The following is a 16440-nucleotide window of genomic DNA, read 5'->3' on the forward strand; positions in this document are numbered from 1 at the left end:
GATGTTAAATTAGAAGCAGCGAGGAAAGTACTTGTATTCAGTTAAGTTTAGAAAAGAGAAAGGGAACTTGATTGAAATGTAAGGTTCTAAGGGGAATTTACATGATGAATGCTTCCTCCAGTGGGAGGCAGTTCATTGTTTGAAAATGAGACAAAGTAGAAAAGAGAAAGAATTAATAGTTCTCAGCTCTGGGGTCATGTTAATGCCCTATTTTGATAATGACAGAGAGAGCATGGAAATGGGTCTCAGCCTTGCAAGACCATGTTGACCAACAGCTGGCTGTTTGCACTAATGCTGTGTTAATCACATTTTTTTATTTTTACAGCTTTAGCTTCACTCCACCTCCCCCCCCCCCACTTCTTTCCTCCTTCCTCCCAATTTATATCACTTTATTTGAAGCCTATGTGAATAGTAAAATAATAATCCCTGTAAGGGGGTAAAGAATGCATTAGCTCAGTCATACTGATATTTGCATTTGAAATGTATATTAGATTAAAAATTGATTATCAGGCATCTGATTAGTTGGAAATTGTGTTTGTCTGGCATCTGGTTTACTCACTAGTCTGGAATGTGAATTGAAAGTCCACAGTGCAAATAGAGAGTGTAGCTACTGTCAGAGGTCAGGAGTGTTGCTGGGGCCTTGATTTGTGCAGCCAAGGCTATGGCTTTCAACACCAAGTATCAGAAATGTGCATAAAGTTTACAACTGAAACTGTGGTCTGGAGAGCTTGCATCTTTCCTGCTCCATTCAACTCATTGAATTCACCAGAAAAAGTATTATACCACTGTATGACATGAAAGAAAAACAAGTATGTTTCAGTATTAGTTTTTTTTTAAAAAACCTGATAATCCATAAAATGTGCTAATTGAGCATCAACTAAGTTCTAAATGGATTATGTTGGAGTTCTACTTTTCGAAAGAGCAAAATCAATTTTTTTTCTTGATTTACTATACTGTTTGTAGGGCTTTACACTTTTATTTCATATGCCTTGTCAACCTATTCCAAGAACAACTTTATAAAAATATGAACCCAGAATTAGTTAATATTAAATGTCTTCATCAGAGGCAGTTGCTGCTTGAAGCCAGCTTTGTCTTACAGGACCTTGTTGAACTTGGAAGGTCAGCTCAACTGGCCCTTCACATCCAGGTGAAGTTTGGGTAAGCAGCATGCAGGTTCCAAAGACCAATGATTGCCTTTGATAATTCACTGACAAAGACTTGGCCTTTGACAAATGGACAAAATGCTACAGGAAGGCACTTGAAGACACTTCATTTTTTTTAATGAAAATGAGTGTGCTTTCTATTGTTTGTACTGATCGATGGATTCATTTTTTTTTTGGTCTACCATCTTTCTCTCCCCCCCTCCCCCCCCCCCCTTTATAATTTTAGGAATCCAATATCAGTATTGAAGGTGATCTGTACTGTCCTGGATCTGGAAAGAAAGGGTACTAAAGATGAACTTGTATCAAAAATTTTGAACTTCTTGATGAGACCCAAAGCATCTGGGAAGGTAGATGTTCTGAAATCTGAGTTGCTTATTTGAAAAGAGGAAAAACTCTATGCAATTTACACTCATTTTAATATTTTAATTGCAGCAACTAAAGTATAAGGACAGCAGGGATTATCTGTGTAATACCACTCTAAAATGTGTAAAAGGCAGGTTATTAGGAAAAGGATAGGATTAATCTCCATTTGGAAAACGGGATTAATTAAAAATGGTCAGCATGATTTTGGCAGGACAATCCTATCTGACCAATTTGGATTTTTTTTGAAGAGAACTAAATGTATTAATGAGGGCATGATTCCATGGTGTACTTTTACTAAAGCCTTCAATGAAGTCACACGTGAAATGGGTCGGTGGTTAGAGCCCATGGAAGCCAACGCAAGTTGGCAAATTAGATCTAGGTTGGCTTGGTAATGGAAGCACAGGGTGACACTGGTTTTAATGATTGGAACCATGTGACCATTGGTGTTCTGCATGGACTGATGCTAGGCCCTTATTTTAGATGTTAATAGTTCAGATATAATGTAATAGGTAGGGTTAGTAAATTTGTAGATTACATTAAAATTGGTGTTCGTAGGATAGTTCAAGGCTTCAGGTTAATATTGATCAATTGTTAAGATGGGCAGAGTAATGGCACATGGAATTTAATCCTGATAGGTGATCAGTAAGACATTATAAATGATTAGGCTTTGGGGAGTATTTTGGGACTTTGGTGTAAAAAGTCCATGAGTCCTGTAAGGTAACTAAGGTGGTGAAGAAATATGAAATGGTTGGCTTCATTAACCAGGACAGAGAATACAAGAGCAGAGAAATTGTGATGCAACCTTATAAAATACAAGTTGGATGACAGCTTGAGTTCTATGTACATTCCTGCTTACTAGAGTATAAGAAGATGTGTTTGCACTGGAGGAGCTGCAGAGGAGATTCTTGGGATGTTGCCTAGAATGGAGTGTTTCATTTAGGAGAGGGTGGATAGCATGAAGTGAAGGAAGATATGATAGAATTGTGCAGAACTAAAAGGCATAGATGGTAGAAATATTTCCTCATAGAGGGGTCAAGAATTAGAGGGCTTGAGATTTGAGTAAGAAATTAGGAAGTAACCTGAGGAGGTTTCTTCTTGAAATCTGGAATGCACTGTAAGTAAGTGATGTGGCAGGTACATTTAGATTTTATGAAGGACCTAGACAAGCATTTGAATCATAGAGACATAGAAGGCTATGGACCAAGGGTTGGTAAATGGGATAAACGTAGATGGGTCCTTGATGGGCAGGTTGGACATGATGTGCCTTTCCTTACTATGTGACTCTGACCTTGGTAACGTGTGCTTGTTTTTTCTTATAACTATCATCAGAAAGAAGTTTATAATTAGGTTTGTTTCCATTATCTGCTAAAATTAATTTATAATCACAACCAAAATCTGTGAACCAGAATAAAATTATTACTTTTGATATTAGAATGTATTAATGTACAATAATTTTATTCATTCTCATGTACAAAAAAATGCAACATCGTCAAAAATACTGCAAAGAAAAATTTAGGACCATGCTTATTATCTTTAAATAAAAATATTACAGATCTTAACCATATAGTCTCATTACTTTGTAGGTTCTAGGTATGATACTTAAATAAATCTAACAAAATTATTTTGCTTTTAATTATATATGTAGTCACTACCAAAGCCCAAGAAAAAGCGTCAAAAGGGTGGAAAGAAGGAAAGTTCAGGGTCCAAGAAGAAATCAAAGGCTTTAGAAGAGATTCTTACAGATGAATCCAGCAGTGAGGAAGAAAAGAAAGAACAGGAAAAATCTTCACATGAAAGCGATGTGGAAGAAACAGTGGAGGTTTGTAATTATCATTCCTGAAAATGTAGAGTTTTTTGCCCCCTTTGCAGGGATTAACTAGTTATTTTTAACATTTGTACTGATCTATAATTATAAGAGTGAGCAAGGCCTCCCCAAAACATTTGACAGGTGCCAAAGGCAGTATAGGAGAGAGCAGAGGCCTCTGGGCATGCTGGAGTCCATGCTAGCTAGGTTGAGGGCTGGCTGCTCCTGTCGGTGCTGCACTGGTGCGTGATGAAGACTGCTGGTTGCAGAAACGTGATTCCAGGACGAAGTCCCATGTACCATCAATCTGACCACGATGCTCAGGCACTACATTTTTTTATGACTCTGTTTTTCTGCTGTTTTAACTGCATCTTGGCCCTGGAGGAATGCTGTTTCGTTTGGATGTATTCATGAGTATGGTTGAATGTCAATTGAGCTTGAGAGGGCATTTCCTTCACTAGAGAATCTAGAACTAGGGTTTACTATTTAAGAGTAAGAAGCTGCATAATAAAAACACATATGAACAAAGTTTCCTTCTGTCAGGGTCCTGAGCCTTTTTGTATTTTTGTCAAAGGATGGTGTTTGCTGATTCTAGCTACAGTTTCATGGGAATTTTGAACTATGAAGTCATGAACTGTCTTGGGTGCTTTTGCAAATTTGACTGAAGAATGCAAACAGAATTCAGATGAGATTTGAAGATGTATTACCTGCTGTTTCAATTTTTGTTTGATATGCACTACATAATTCTTGGATCTCTGTCCTGGTAATTGTGATGAGCTATATAATAACTGGTTAGGTTCTTGTTGCTACCTTTGTAGCATCAAAATTATTTTAAACTCCTTGGTATTTATATCTGACAGTTAATGATTCACCAACTGAAAAGGTATCTGGGTGTACTGTTCCTCATTCATTAACCAAGGGATTTCAAATATATAGATACAAGAGAAGAAATGCTGTAAGATTTTGATTCTACAATATGGGTTAATGTTATGGTATTAGTTATGCACAGAAATGAAAATGAAGTCCAAGTAATGACATATTGATGCGATTGCATTTAATACATTTCATTGGAAAAAAAACTAAATTCTCTGCAGTTTTTATTTTCCTTTGATTAAAAGTTGAGCTTTTTTTTTACTAAATGTTGGTAATTCTTCAGTCCTTAAAGTTTTTCAATTATTGAGAACAATGGGCCATGACTAGGTAATTGAAGCAGTTAGATAAATCTAGTGCTGTATGAAAGTCATCAAAAATTTGAAGTAGAGATTAAGGTGTATAAAATAATACTGACAAACAATGTACTGAACAGGTGATAATGATAAGCAATATGGAAAGCAAATCTGGAATATTAATAAATCAAGGTCTGGGAGTGCACTTACAGATGTAAATCTTAACAAATATTCAGTATTGCAACTTTACATAAAATGATTTTTGCACAAGTTAGCAAAAAGAAAACTCAAATTGTTAAGTATATATTTGGGAATAGATTTAGTTAAACTCCTTATTTTTTTGTTGTCTTAAGCAGTTGTTCAGAGCTAAGGATGACTTCCTAACACAATATAGAAGAACCTGAAGCATGAATTATTTTAATGAAATGGCTGCAGCTTGCTAACTACCACTCAGTCAGGTTTTGCATGCTCTTGTGTATATACACATGCATAAACTTTGTATTCTATCCTCATACTGTACAAATGTAGTCAATTCGACACAAATGCCTACAAAACATGTCGTTATTTAATTTTCCACATTTTTAACCGACACATCCTCCATCCCCTTCTGGAGACCCCAACCTGCTTTCCATCCATCTCCTTCCAATCCAACCTCATTCACATGCTATTACTTATTTTTCCTGTCATTTTGATGCTTACAAAACAGCTAGAACAATTGGTGAGTGACCTAGGTTCATAACTGTCACATGAGGAATATATTTGAATTGCATTGTATTCTGCAGTCTATTGTGTTTGAAGTGTACAGCTGGTTTATTGGAGGAATGAACTACTTTCTGCAATGTTGATTATATTTATATATTTTTGCAGGTTTCTGTAATTAAATTTACTTTGAACAATGGTTGCTTGTTCTTCATCAGGATAAGATTTCCATGGCATCATGCAGTTTTTGGAAATTATTTTATCAAAACCCTAAAGCATATTGCAGAATGGCACTCAATGCTTTAAGAGTGCATTGAAAAATCTCTTTTATTTTCCAGCCACCAAAGAAAGGAACTAAAAAAGAGAAGGCCACAACAAAAGCAGCGTCCAAAGGCAAGAAGGGACAAAATACTAAAATAACAAATGTGAAAAAAGCGGACAGTAGCACTGCAAAGAAAACTGCAGCTCCTGCCAAGAAGGGTTAGTACTTCAGTAACCATTTTGTGGAAGTATCAAATGACCAAATAACAGTTATAGGATGTTTGAAAGTAAATATTGGTTGGCTGTTTTTTTGGGGGGGGAAATACCCTTATTTTATTCACATCATCAAAATAAGTATAAATTACTTGGGTAAAATCTGTAGTTTTATAAAAGTGCATTATTGATTTTTCTTTTTAACTGTCCATTTTTCATTTCTCTAAATTTTTTTTTCTAAAAAGTGATAAGACTTAATACAGGAGCATTCTTTCTTAATACATTCTTTCTCATTTGTGTTCAGTGTTACAACCAGGCTAATGGCAGTTTAGATACAGAAAAGTTCATACCAATTGTGTAATTATACTTGGGAATTTGTTTACTTAATGATAAACAGTGCTTCCACTAAGAACTGAAATGAAACTGCCCAGTATGTTTGCAGGTGACTAGTTTTTCACCTCTGAGGATTACTTATAATTTCAAAAAACAACACTGTAATTTGCTGGATCACCTAATACCAATTTAATGTAATTTAAATTCGGGAAGTGGCACTGTAAAGGTAGCTTTGACTGAGAAGCCAGGCATGAGTAAGCGAATAGTTTTCTTAAGTTGCATTTTAATAAAAACTAACATGGTAGGGGAATGAAGATTTATTCCCCTGTTTGATGTTGGATGAATTACAGCATTATTGTGGGATTATCATTTTTAAGTAAGGATTTAAGGCATTATTGTGCTCTACCCAAAGATCTAGTTTACAAAGTCGAAAACAAAAGCTGTTGAAATTAACTGCTTTGCTGATCTCATTGGTTACTTTTTTAAAATTGCATAAATTTGTATAATATTGCATTTTAGAAGCCAATTATGGTGCAAATTTTCTGGAACACCCCTTTGGTAAGAATTAGTACTATCTGGCCAGTGTTGTAATGCATGGGATCATAAACCTCTCCAGTAATCCCACTGGGTCAAGAAATGAAACATTTAGTGCACTTAGTAGAAAATATCTTCCACTGATGTAAATCCTATAATTTGTGGAATTTATTGCATCAGGCAGCTGTGGAGGCCAAGTCACTGGGTATATTTAAAACAGATTGATAGATTTTTGATTAAGTAAGGGTGTCACATCTTTCGGTGAGAATGGGGTTGAGGGGGATAATAAATCAGTCATGATTGAATTGTGGAGCTAGCTCGATGGGCCAAATGGCCTAATTCTGCTCCTATGTCTTATGGTCTTAATAAAATTCATGATCTATATTCATTAACAAATGTTTCTGACATGGAATGGAGTTAACTTAGTCCATTCCTTTCCTTTAATCTGTTGTGGAGCAATCTTTTTGGTATTGTGCTATCTGAAGTACCTTTGCATGTAGAAATTGAACACCAGGTCTGTGTACTCAACAAACTATTGTGCTGTCATAACTTCATTACCATTGGAGTCATCCGCTTAAATATACTGTATATTAGAAATTCAACTCAGGCTGCATAGTTCTTGGCATAACATTTTTATTTAGAGGAGATGGCCTGCTGAAGAATCCTTTCAACTAATCAGAGCTTTTCAGTGGTCAGTTGTACAGTTAGAATGATAAATCTGTTTGCTATTGTAATTTTTTAAAAAAGGGAGAGTTAGTAAATCTCAGCTGGTAAGTGTTGCAAATGATCTTGGTATGAAGTAAGTGATTAGAGGAGCTGTTTTGATCATTTTCACTTTGTATTTAATGTCTTTTTTTCCATTGTCCTCAAATGAATTTTTGGTTGATGTGGTGTTTACTTTCTCTCCCTTTAAGTATATTTTCCATCTGCAGTATGGTTTGTACTTAAATACTAACATGGCCTGAAGCAACGCTTTTTGGATGGAAAAAGTTCTGCTAGTTCATCAGTCATAAACTCTCCTGCATCATGTGACCTGCCCATCCCACACCTTGCTCGAAATTTTATATTGTGTTAATTTTGCCCAATGCTGAAAGATGTGAAATAACAAATGCAGATATGTATTTTTTTTAATTTATCTAAAATTTATTACTGCTTAGAGACTTGTTTGAAATTTTATATTGCATCTTGTCACTGTTTCTCAGAAAGTGAATCAGAGGATGGTTCTGATGATGAACCATTGATTAAGAAACTGAAGAAACCACCTACAGATGAAGAAATAAAGAAAACTGTCATGAACTTGTTGGCTGATGCAAACTTGGAAGAAGTCACAATGAAACAAATTTGCAAAAAGGTGGAATTTGCTTTATTAGTATGCAATTTATTTGAAATATCTGAATTTGTCAGTTTGTTATTGCAAAAATGTTTATTTGAGGATTAAGGATTGAAGTGTTCTCTGCAATTATAACAAAACAGTAGGAATTTCAGGCTAGTATCATCGGAAATTGGAAGAGAGGTGGGAGGAAATCAGGAAAAATACAGTGACCAGGACATTGGTTCTGAGCAAATTGTTGGAGAAGTGGTGTTTTTAAAGTCCTGGTGGAGTTGATTCTAGGGTAGTAAAGTAAGTGGCTAGTGAGGAAGTTAACTCTTTGGTTTTAATCTTCCAAAATTCCCTTAAGAAGAAGTCAATTTAATTGGGCAAATTCAACATATTCTATATTTATTACAACATAAAATGACCATTTTGACCTATTGAGCTTATGACAGGTTGGAGAACAATCTTGCCCACGTTTTGTTGGGTTTCATTGAGAAAACAAAAATGTCATGAATGAAAGTATGGGATATGGAGTTACTGCTGAGTGTATTAAGAATTTCTAGAGGTGCTATATTGAATGTAATTGTGCAAAATAAAAATTCTTCTTAGATAAACATTGATAGAAGACTAGCTGACCAAGAAACAGTAGGCAGAAATGAGATTTTTGTCTAGTTGGAAAGATTTAACTCACAGTATACTATAGGGTTTAGTGCTGGAGCCTCTGCTTTTTGTATTTTCTATAAATGTTTGGACTAAAATATCAAAGACAGGGTTGCTAAATTTGCTCAAGATTAACAAACGAGTTGTAAAGTTTGAGAGATCAAACTTGAAGGTGTAGAAGGATAATGACAGGATTCTGGGTGGTGTGGAGGAACAGTGGGATCTTGGGGTCTATATTCATTGATCCCTCTAAGTTGCTGCGCAAGTTGATAGGGTGATTAAGGTGTATGGTGTGCTGGCCTTCATTAGGGAATTCAGTTCAGGAGCCATGAGGTAATGATGCAGCTCTATATAAATCTCTAAGTTAGACCACATTTAGGAATGTTGTGTTCAGTTCTGATCACCTCACTATAGGAAGGATATAGAAGCTTTAGAGAGAGTTCAAAGCTACTGAATTGGAGAATTTGTCCAATGAGGAAAGGTTGATAAGTTGGGGCTTTTCTCTTTGGGCTAAAGGAGGGTGAAAGGCAACCTGATAGAGGTGTATACGATTATGTAGAGTGAATGGCCAGAACCTTTCTTCCAGGTTGGCAGTGCCAGTGCCAGAGGATATTTTGGGGGAGATGTCAGAGGTAGTTTTTTTTTTTAAACAATGATAGATATATCTAACACTGTTAGATTGGCACATGGCTGTAAGAAAAACAGGGCTTTAAGCCATGTAGGAGGGAAGGATTAGATTGTGGAGTAGATTTCTAAGTCAATTCTGCAACTGTCTGTAAAAAGTTTGTACGTCCTTCCTGTGAGCACCTCCCACAGTCCAAAGGTGTACCTGTTAGAAGGTCCAGTGATTAGGCTAGTGCTAAATGGGTAAGTTGCTGGGCGGGAAGGCCCTGTTCTATGCTGTAAATAACAAATTAGGAAAATGACTATCATTCCTAAGATATTGCGTAGAGAAGTAGGGAGGTTGTGCTTCAGTTATAAAGTGCATTGGCACGAGGCTGCTTGTTGAATCTAGTTATTTAGATAATGTACAATGTTAGGTATGAGTGTGTGCATATATACAGTGGCATGCAAAAGTTTGAGTACCCCAGTCAAAATTTCTGTTACTGTAAATAGTTAAGTGAGTAGAAGATGAACTGATCTCCAAAAGTTATAAAGTTAATGGTGAAACATTCTTTTCAACATTTTAAGCAAGATTAATGTATTTTTGTTTTGTATAATTTTAGAGTGGGGGGAAAAAAGGAAAGGAGCACCATGCAAAAGTTTGGGCATCCCAAGAGATTTGAGGTCTCAGATAACTTTTACCAAGGTCTCAGACCTTAATTAGCTTGTTAGGGCTATGGCTTGTTCACAGTCATCGTTAAGAAAGGGCAGGTGATACAAATTTCAAAGCTTTATAAATACCCTGACTCCTCAAACCTTGTCCCAACCATTAGCAGCCATGGGCTCCTCTAAGCTGCTGCCCAGCACTCTGAAAATTAAAATAAATGATGCCCACAAAGGAGGAGAAGGCTATAAGAAGATAGCAAAGCATTTTCAGGTAGCTGTTTCTTCAGTTCGTAATGTAATTAAATAGCAGTTAACAGGAATGGTGGAGGTCAGGTTGAGGTCTAGAAGACCAAGAAAACTTTGAGAGAACTGCTTGTAGGATTGCTAGACTGCAAAAGACCTTCAGGAAGATTTAGCATACTCTGGAGTGGTGGTGCACTGTTCTACTGTGCAGTGACACTTGCACAAATATGACCTAAAGAAGTTTGCAAAGGAATATCTAAACAAGTCCTGTGGACTGATGAAGTTAAAATAGAACATTTTGGCTGCAATGAGCAAAGGTATGTTTGGAGAGAAAAAAGGGTGCAGAATTTCATGAATAGAACACCTCTCCAACTGTTAAGCACGGGGGTGGATTGATCATGCTTTGGGCTTGTGTTGCAGCCAGTGGCATGGGGAACATTTCACTAGTAGAGGGAAGAATGAATTCAATTAAATACCAGCAAATTCTGGAAGCAAACATCACAGTGTGTAAAAAAAAAACAAACAAACTGAAGATGAAAACAAGATGGCTTCTATAACAGGATAATAATCCTAAACACACCTCAAAATCCACAATGGACTATCTCAAGAGGCGCAAGCTGAAGATTTTGCCATGGCCCTCAGTCCCCCAACCTAAACATCATCGAAAATCTGTGGATAGACCTCAAAAGAGCAGTGCCTGCAATACAGCACAAGAATCTCACAGAAATAGAAGCCTTTTGCAAGGAAGAATGGGTGAAAATCTCCCAAACAAAAATTGAAAGACTCCTAGATGGCTACAGAAAGCGTTTACACGCTATGATACTTGCCAAAGGGGGTGTTACCAAGTACTGACAGTGTAAGGCGCCCAAATTTTTGATTTGGGGCCCTTTTCCTTTTTTGTTATTTTGAAACTGTAAAAGATGGAAATAAAAAAGTAGTCTTGCTTAAAATATTAAAGAAATGTGTCATCTTTAACTTTATGCCTTTTGGAAATCAGGTTATCTTTTACTCACTTAGCTATTCAAAGTAACAGAAATTTTGACCGGGGTGCCCAAATTTTTGCATGCCACTGTGTGTATGTGTTCATGTGAAAGAACCTTGTTTAAAATGGGCAAGGTAAATTTTGACCCTTAAAATATTTCACAGGTTTCTTCTGCTATCCCTTAAGGCACAGTTGAGTAATTGATAATGGGATGTATAAATCAGAATGCAGTAACTCAATCATAATTTGTTTTAAGTAGCAGAGAATGTTTGAGGGGAGAGTGTTCTTGTAATATCTAGATTTAACAAGGAACTCTTCCTTGTTATTCAACTGCATTCAACTTGGTTGTTCCTTGGGTAATATGAGATCAATCTGTGCAGTTTTTTCATTTGCTATATAGCATTATATTGATTTGATCTGGACAGGCACTATGATCATGCATAAGAGACTCAGTGTTTGTAAAATGAATATCTTATGATTCTAATATTGTTTTTTTAATCATTAAATGAATTTCCACTTTACTTTAGGTATTTGCTGTCTATCCAGAATATGACCTCTCAGACAAAAAAGATTTTGTCAAGAACACTGTGAAAGCGGTAGGTATTCATTGTTCTAAGTACTTAACAAAATGAGCAGGGATGATGTGGATTCAAAATATCATTAATACTGGAAATCAAATTTTAAAAATGTTTGAGAAAACATGTCAGGTTATGACTTGTATGATAAAATAATATGTCCAGAGTCACCAGCTGATTCAGATTTTCTGACTAGTATCATATGTAAGTGCTGGCATAAGAAATGCTTAATTAATTGGCTCATTTAACTACTATAAATTAGAGCCCTCCAAAGAGATGTAATTGAATGCTTTTAATGCAATTGGAGACTTTTTTTAAGGGTCAAATAATTTGAACATTCAAAGTTTGTGAATATAGCATGGGGGGTGGTTGAGGGAGGAGAGTGGATTAATCTTATTTTGCATATAACTAAGCATTTCCTATTTGCAGACATACACACCTTTACCACTATTCGGTGATGAAATTGATGCCTTAAGTAATATTCTAAATTTTACTTTTCAGTGTATTTCATGAAGTGGTCCTGGTTCAAAGAAATCAGCCAAGTGATGTTAAGACAGCGTTGATACCATATTCCTGATCAATTGTGAGAATGAATGAACACCAGCACAAATAAGGATGCTTGAGTGGGGAGTGATGTAGATTATCTTATGCCAATTATCAATTGACTATCTTTCAAACTAGATTTGGCTTCTTTAGCTATAGTTCTGCCTTTTAAGACTTGAACTTTTATCTGTTAAATTTTCTAGTAGTATACTAGTTTTTTTAAACCTGTTTATGACCTGTAAATTTGATGAGTTGTGAATAAATTACCCAATAACTTGATTATGGTTAAGCATTTTTTCTTAGTAGCTCAAGTTCAGCTGAATAATTGGAAAAGTTGCATGTACTGCTAAAACAATTTAATTTTTATCTTTGATTTGTTCTGTATTTAAACGTTCTCAAAGCAAAGCTGCAGTTTTAATTTTGTAAGAGGGGAGGTTTTATTAGTGATGCAGAATATGTACATTCGTAATTCAGTTCTTTGTAGAACGTGTTTTGACTATTAACATGCCCCAGCTTGAAGATGAAATAAAAGTGCAAGGAGACAGTTCAGACTTTTTAAAATTCTTTATAAATTGAGAGTATGACCAGCTTACAAAAAATCTTTCTGCAAACTCATTTGATCATTATACCTGTTCAAGTTTAACTGATAAAGTGAGAAAGTAATCTTACTATCTATTTTTGATATTCATCATTTCAAACAACTTCAGAACAAAGTTATGAATTTGCATTGGAAAACAAACTTTAGGCAAGCTGTTAGCATTATGCAATGCCTGAACTAAAATAATTCTAATTTGCATACAGTATTATAGTCATACCATATAGCATGCTAACTTAAATTTTAGATCAGGCTGCTGCTGAACAAATTTGCAAGGTAATGAGAAATTACAGCCAAGTTTTTAATAAAGTAACTAATTGTGGATTAAGGAAGGCTGAAAATGCAGTACCTGAGATTGTTTAGTTTAAATTACCCCAAAGGCAAACTGGCATTATAGCTCAGCTCAAATTAATTCTAGCAGTACTTTTTTTCTATTTGCAGAAAGCAGACACAGAGGTGGCAATTCTACCAAAATGAAACATTTACATCAATATATACAGGCTTTAAAAAAATTGAAAATCTTACTATAAATAAGATCAAAAGGATTTAGGTTACTCAGGTTGATGAGAATTAAAAGGCAGTGTTATTTGCACGTTTTCAAACCAGCATTTAGTTTAACAAACTGTCAATTTGGATTGTCAACTGAAGAAAATGCAAGTATACTTTGATTTTCCTGTTCCAAAACTTGGATATTAATGATTATCCATGAACATGAGATGCTGGAAATCCAGAGTAACACACACAAAATGCTGGAGGAAGGCGAAGGGTCTGGCAACAGCAATGGAAAGGAATAAACAGTCGGCATTTTGGGGCCAGACCCTTCATCAGGGTCTTAGCTGAAAACATCAACTGTTTATTCTTCTCCATAGATGTTGACTGACAGAAGTACCTCCAGAATTTTGTGCATTGCTAATAAAAATAAATCTCTGGCAGAAAAAAACTGTCTTGTACACTTGACTGAGGTAATTATAGCTCTGGCTATAAATGCAGTGTGTTTTCCAAACAACTAACAGGATTGCTTTCAAATAACTCATTGACACTAGAAGGATAGAAATAAATTTCTTTCAAAACAAATACAATCCTTGATACAGTTCCAAATTTCTTGGTCACTACTTGCAACAACTATCAATAGGTGGTTAGAATCCAATATTAAATTTACAAATTAAAGGAACTGAATGGTTCTGCAAAATCACAGGTGGCTTTTTTGTCATGCAACCTTAATATTGTGTTGTGAAAGCTGTTCAGTATTTAACTTTAAAAAAGAGGCTTTTTCTTGCACTCTTAGAACTTGTGCTTATGTTTCACAACTTTTAATTAAAAGATTGCAAGTTATGGGTTTATTGCCTTTATTTGTAACATGAATAGTTGCTGAAAGTTCAACCAATTTTTGTGCTCTGGTATATCAAGTTTTAATCAATTTTTAAATATTTGCAAATTTTCATTCTTGAATTTGAAGCAGAGAATTACCAGAATAGAATTCAGCAGCAATTTTTTTTTTGAAAAGAGCAGTACCTTCCATATATACAGCATTTTTCATTCAGTCATATACAAGACATCATTTACAATGCAGCAATTTTACTAGCTTCTCTGACTCCACTGAGGTACGCCCCTGTAACAGTTTGTGGAAAGTGCCGATTTGTTGCCTGTTTTAAAAGAAAATTAAATTAGGATTTCAATTAGTATTCTAGTTAACTTACACAGCAAAATGGTTAAAAAAAAAATGATCAGTAAAATCTTGCATTTAGGCCCTTCATATAGCCACTGGCATATTTCTGAACATCATTTGAAATAGTCAAAAACTAATAACTAGATAAAGCAGCATCTGAAGATTGTACAAACATTAAGGATTATTGAAACTAATTTTTCCATTAAATTCTTGGTTTTGATTTGAGAATTTTTAGTGATATACTGAATCTGTTGGTTGCATCTTTATACAGTTTAAAACGTGAATACACCTTGATCTATCTTAAGGGTTATACTTTGTTTCTGCATGGCTTTAAAACAATTATTCGCTGCTCTAAATGCTGGCATTTGAAGAATAATGGTTACACAGGAAGGGGACAATCCAAATATTTTGGTTAATTATTATATCAATACAATATGCAAGTTGAAATATTTTTAAAAGTTGTTAGGTGGAATTAAATCACAGCTCTGTTGCTTAATGATTCAGCTGACTGGTTATTTGTCAATTAGATCTGTATCTTTTAATATTATTACTGAAGGCCTGTAAGAATACTTTTTAAAAGGACAATTTTATGTTATGGAATACATTAACATGGCTGATTTATAGACTCAATACAAAGTCTAATTTTCAGCATCTTTGCCTGGTTAACATATTACATAGGTTTTGTGTATTAATTATTTGAATTTTATAGTTAAGTAGCAGTTAGTAATATAGAGGTTCCTTGGGAGACACATTTTGTTAGCTTAAAACTAGTGTCTGTTATACATTTTCAAAAAAATGTCCTTGATCAACTGAACTGATCATTTTTGATATTAAGCACATGGGGTTTATTTTGACAAATAAAGCACAAGGGTCCATAAAAATGAGTCAGCTGATTTATTTAACATCTTTCATGAATCAATTTGTAATGATCAATATGCCATTGCTTTCTCAGAGAAATCTTAGATTTTTAAAAAAAATCCACGTTGAATCTACTTACCTCACCAGCAAAAAAAACTTTTCCTTGTATATCTTCAGCAATTATATCATAAGCTTCACCACTTCCTCCTGCCTTTATAAAGCTGTAAGCCATTTGTGTCCAAGGGTCCTTATTCCACTGTGTAACAAAGTATCTGATTGGATCTGGAACTTCCTATCAGAGTTGTATCAATAAATAAAATTAATACTTGTATATTCTTGCAACATTACACCTATGTGACATCTAAGGGAACAACTGAATTCATCCCATTCCCCTTGCAACTCCTTTCTTACAGACATCAATTCACTCCTATTTCATTCATTTTGCCATTAACATGTCAAGAATACCTTAGATTAGCCAATTAACCTAAGAGTAAATCATTAGGTTGTGGGAACAAACAGTGATGATAAACCTGATTCTAATATATGTCACACACATAAAAGTTGCTGGTGAACGCAGCAGGCCAGGCAGCATCTCTAGGAAGAGGTGCAGTCGACGTTTCAGGCCAAGACGTTTGCGTTCTAATATATGTCTCTATTCCGGACTAAGTGTTGAAGAGAGGAATCATGGTTGGGGGGAAAAGGGGGAGGGAGTGGGAGGCACCAGAGAGATGTTCTAAGATGATTGGTAAGCCAATTGTTTGGAATCAAATAACCTTGCCTAGTGTCCCTACACCCATATCACCGCCCACCTCACCACTCCTCTGCTACCTGTCCCATACCCCCTGCATAGAGCTCCACCCTTGCCAATCCCAACATCATTTGCTCCCACCAGATTTACAAACTCACTCTCCTGCCCCTGTGAGAAATGCATTACTTTATATCAGTGTGGACAATTACAAATACCTGGGGATACAAATTGACAATAAACTGAACTGGTCAAAGAACACTGAGGCTGTCTACAAGGGTCAGAGCCGTCTCTATTTCCTGAGGAGACTGAGCTCCTTTAACATCTGTTGGATGATGCTGAGGATGTTCTACGAGTCTGTGGTGGCCAGTGCGATCATGTTTGTTGTTGTGTGCTAGGGCAGCAGGCTGAGGGTAGCAGACATCGATAGAATCAACAAACTCATTCGTAAGG

The 16440-nt window shown here is 35.5% G+C and overlaps 2 protein-coding genes across 5 annotated transcripts in view; one reads left to right on the top strand and one right to left on the bottom strand.

Moving 5' to 3' along the window:
* Positions 1–14208, top strand: part of LOC134358025 (protein DEK-like) — a 35854-nt gene extending 21646 nt beyond the window's left edge. Inside the window, exons 6-11 of the mRNA XM_063069890.1 lie at positions 1390–1510; positions 3172–3345; positions 5534–5675; positions 7739–7887; positions 11533–11601; positions 12082–14208. Coding sequence (XP_062925960.1) covers positions 1390–1510; positions 3172–3345; positions 5534–5675; positions 7739–7887; positions 11533–11601; positions 12082–12093 — 667 coding nt within the window. The 3' untranslated portion in view covers positions 12094–14208. The remainder of the gene's footprint in view (positions 1–1389; positions 1511–3171; positions 3346–5533; positions 5676–7738; positions 7888–11532; positions 11602–12081) is intronic.
* An 18-nt stretch (positions 14209–14226) lies between these two features.
* Positions 14227–16440, bottom strand: part of LOC134358023 (lysine-specific histone demethylase 2) — a 62914-nt gene continuing 60700 nt past the window's right edge. For all 4 annotated transcript variants that reach the window (XM_063069886.1, XM_063069888.1, XM_063069887.1 and 1 more), the window contains 2 exons: positions 15382–15534; positions 14227–14361 (listed from right to left, as the gene is read on the bottom strand). In XM_063069886.1, coding sequence (XP_062925956.1) covers positions 14278–14361; positions 15382–15534 — 237 coding nt within the window. In that variant the 3' untranslated portion in view covers positions 14227–14277. The remainder of the gene's footprint in view (positions 14362–15381; positions 15535–16440) is intronic.

This window comes from Mobula hypostoma, chromosome 17 (assembly GCF_963921235.1).
Source record: "Mobula hypostoma chromosome 17, sMobHyp1.1, whole genome shotgun sequence".
NCBI lineage: Eukaryota > Metazoa > Chordata > Chondrichthyes > Myliobatiformes > Myliobatidae > Mobula > Mobula hypostoma.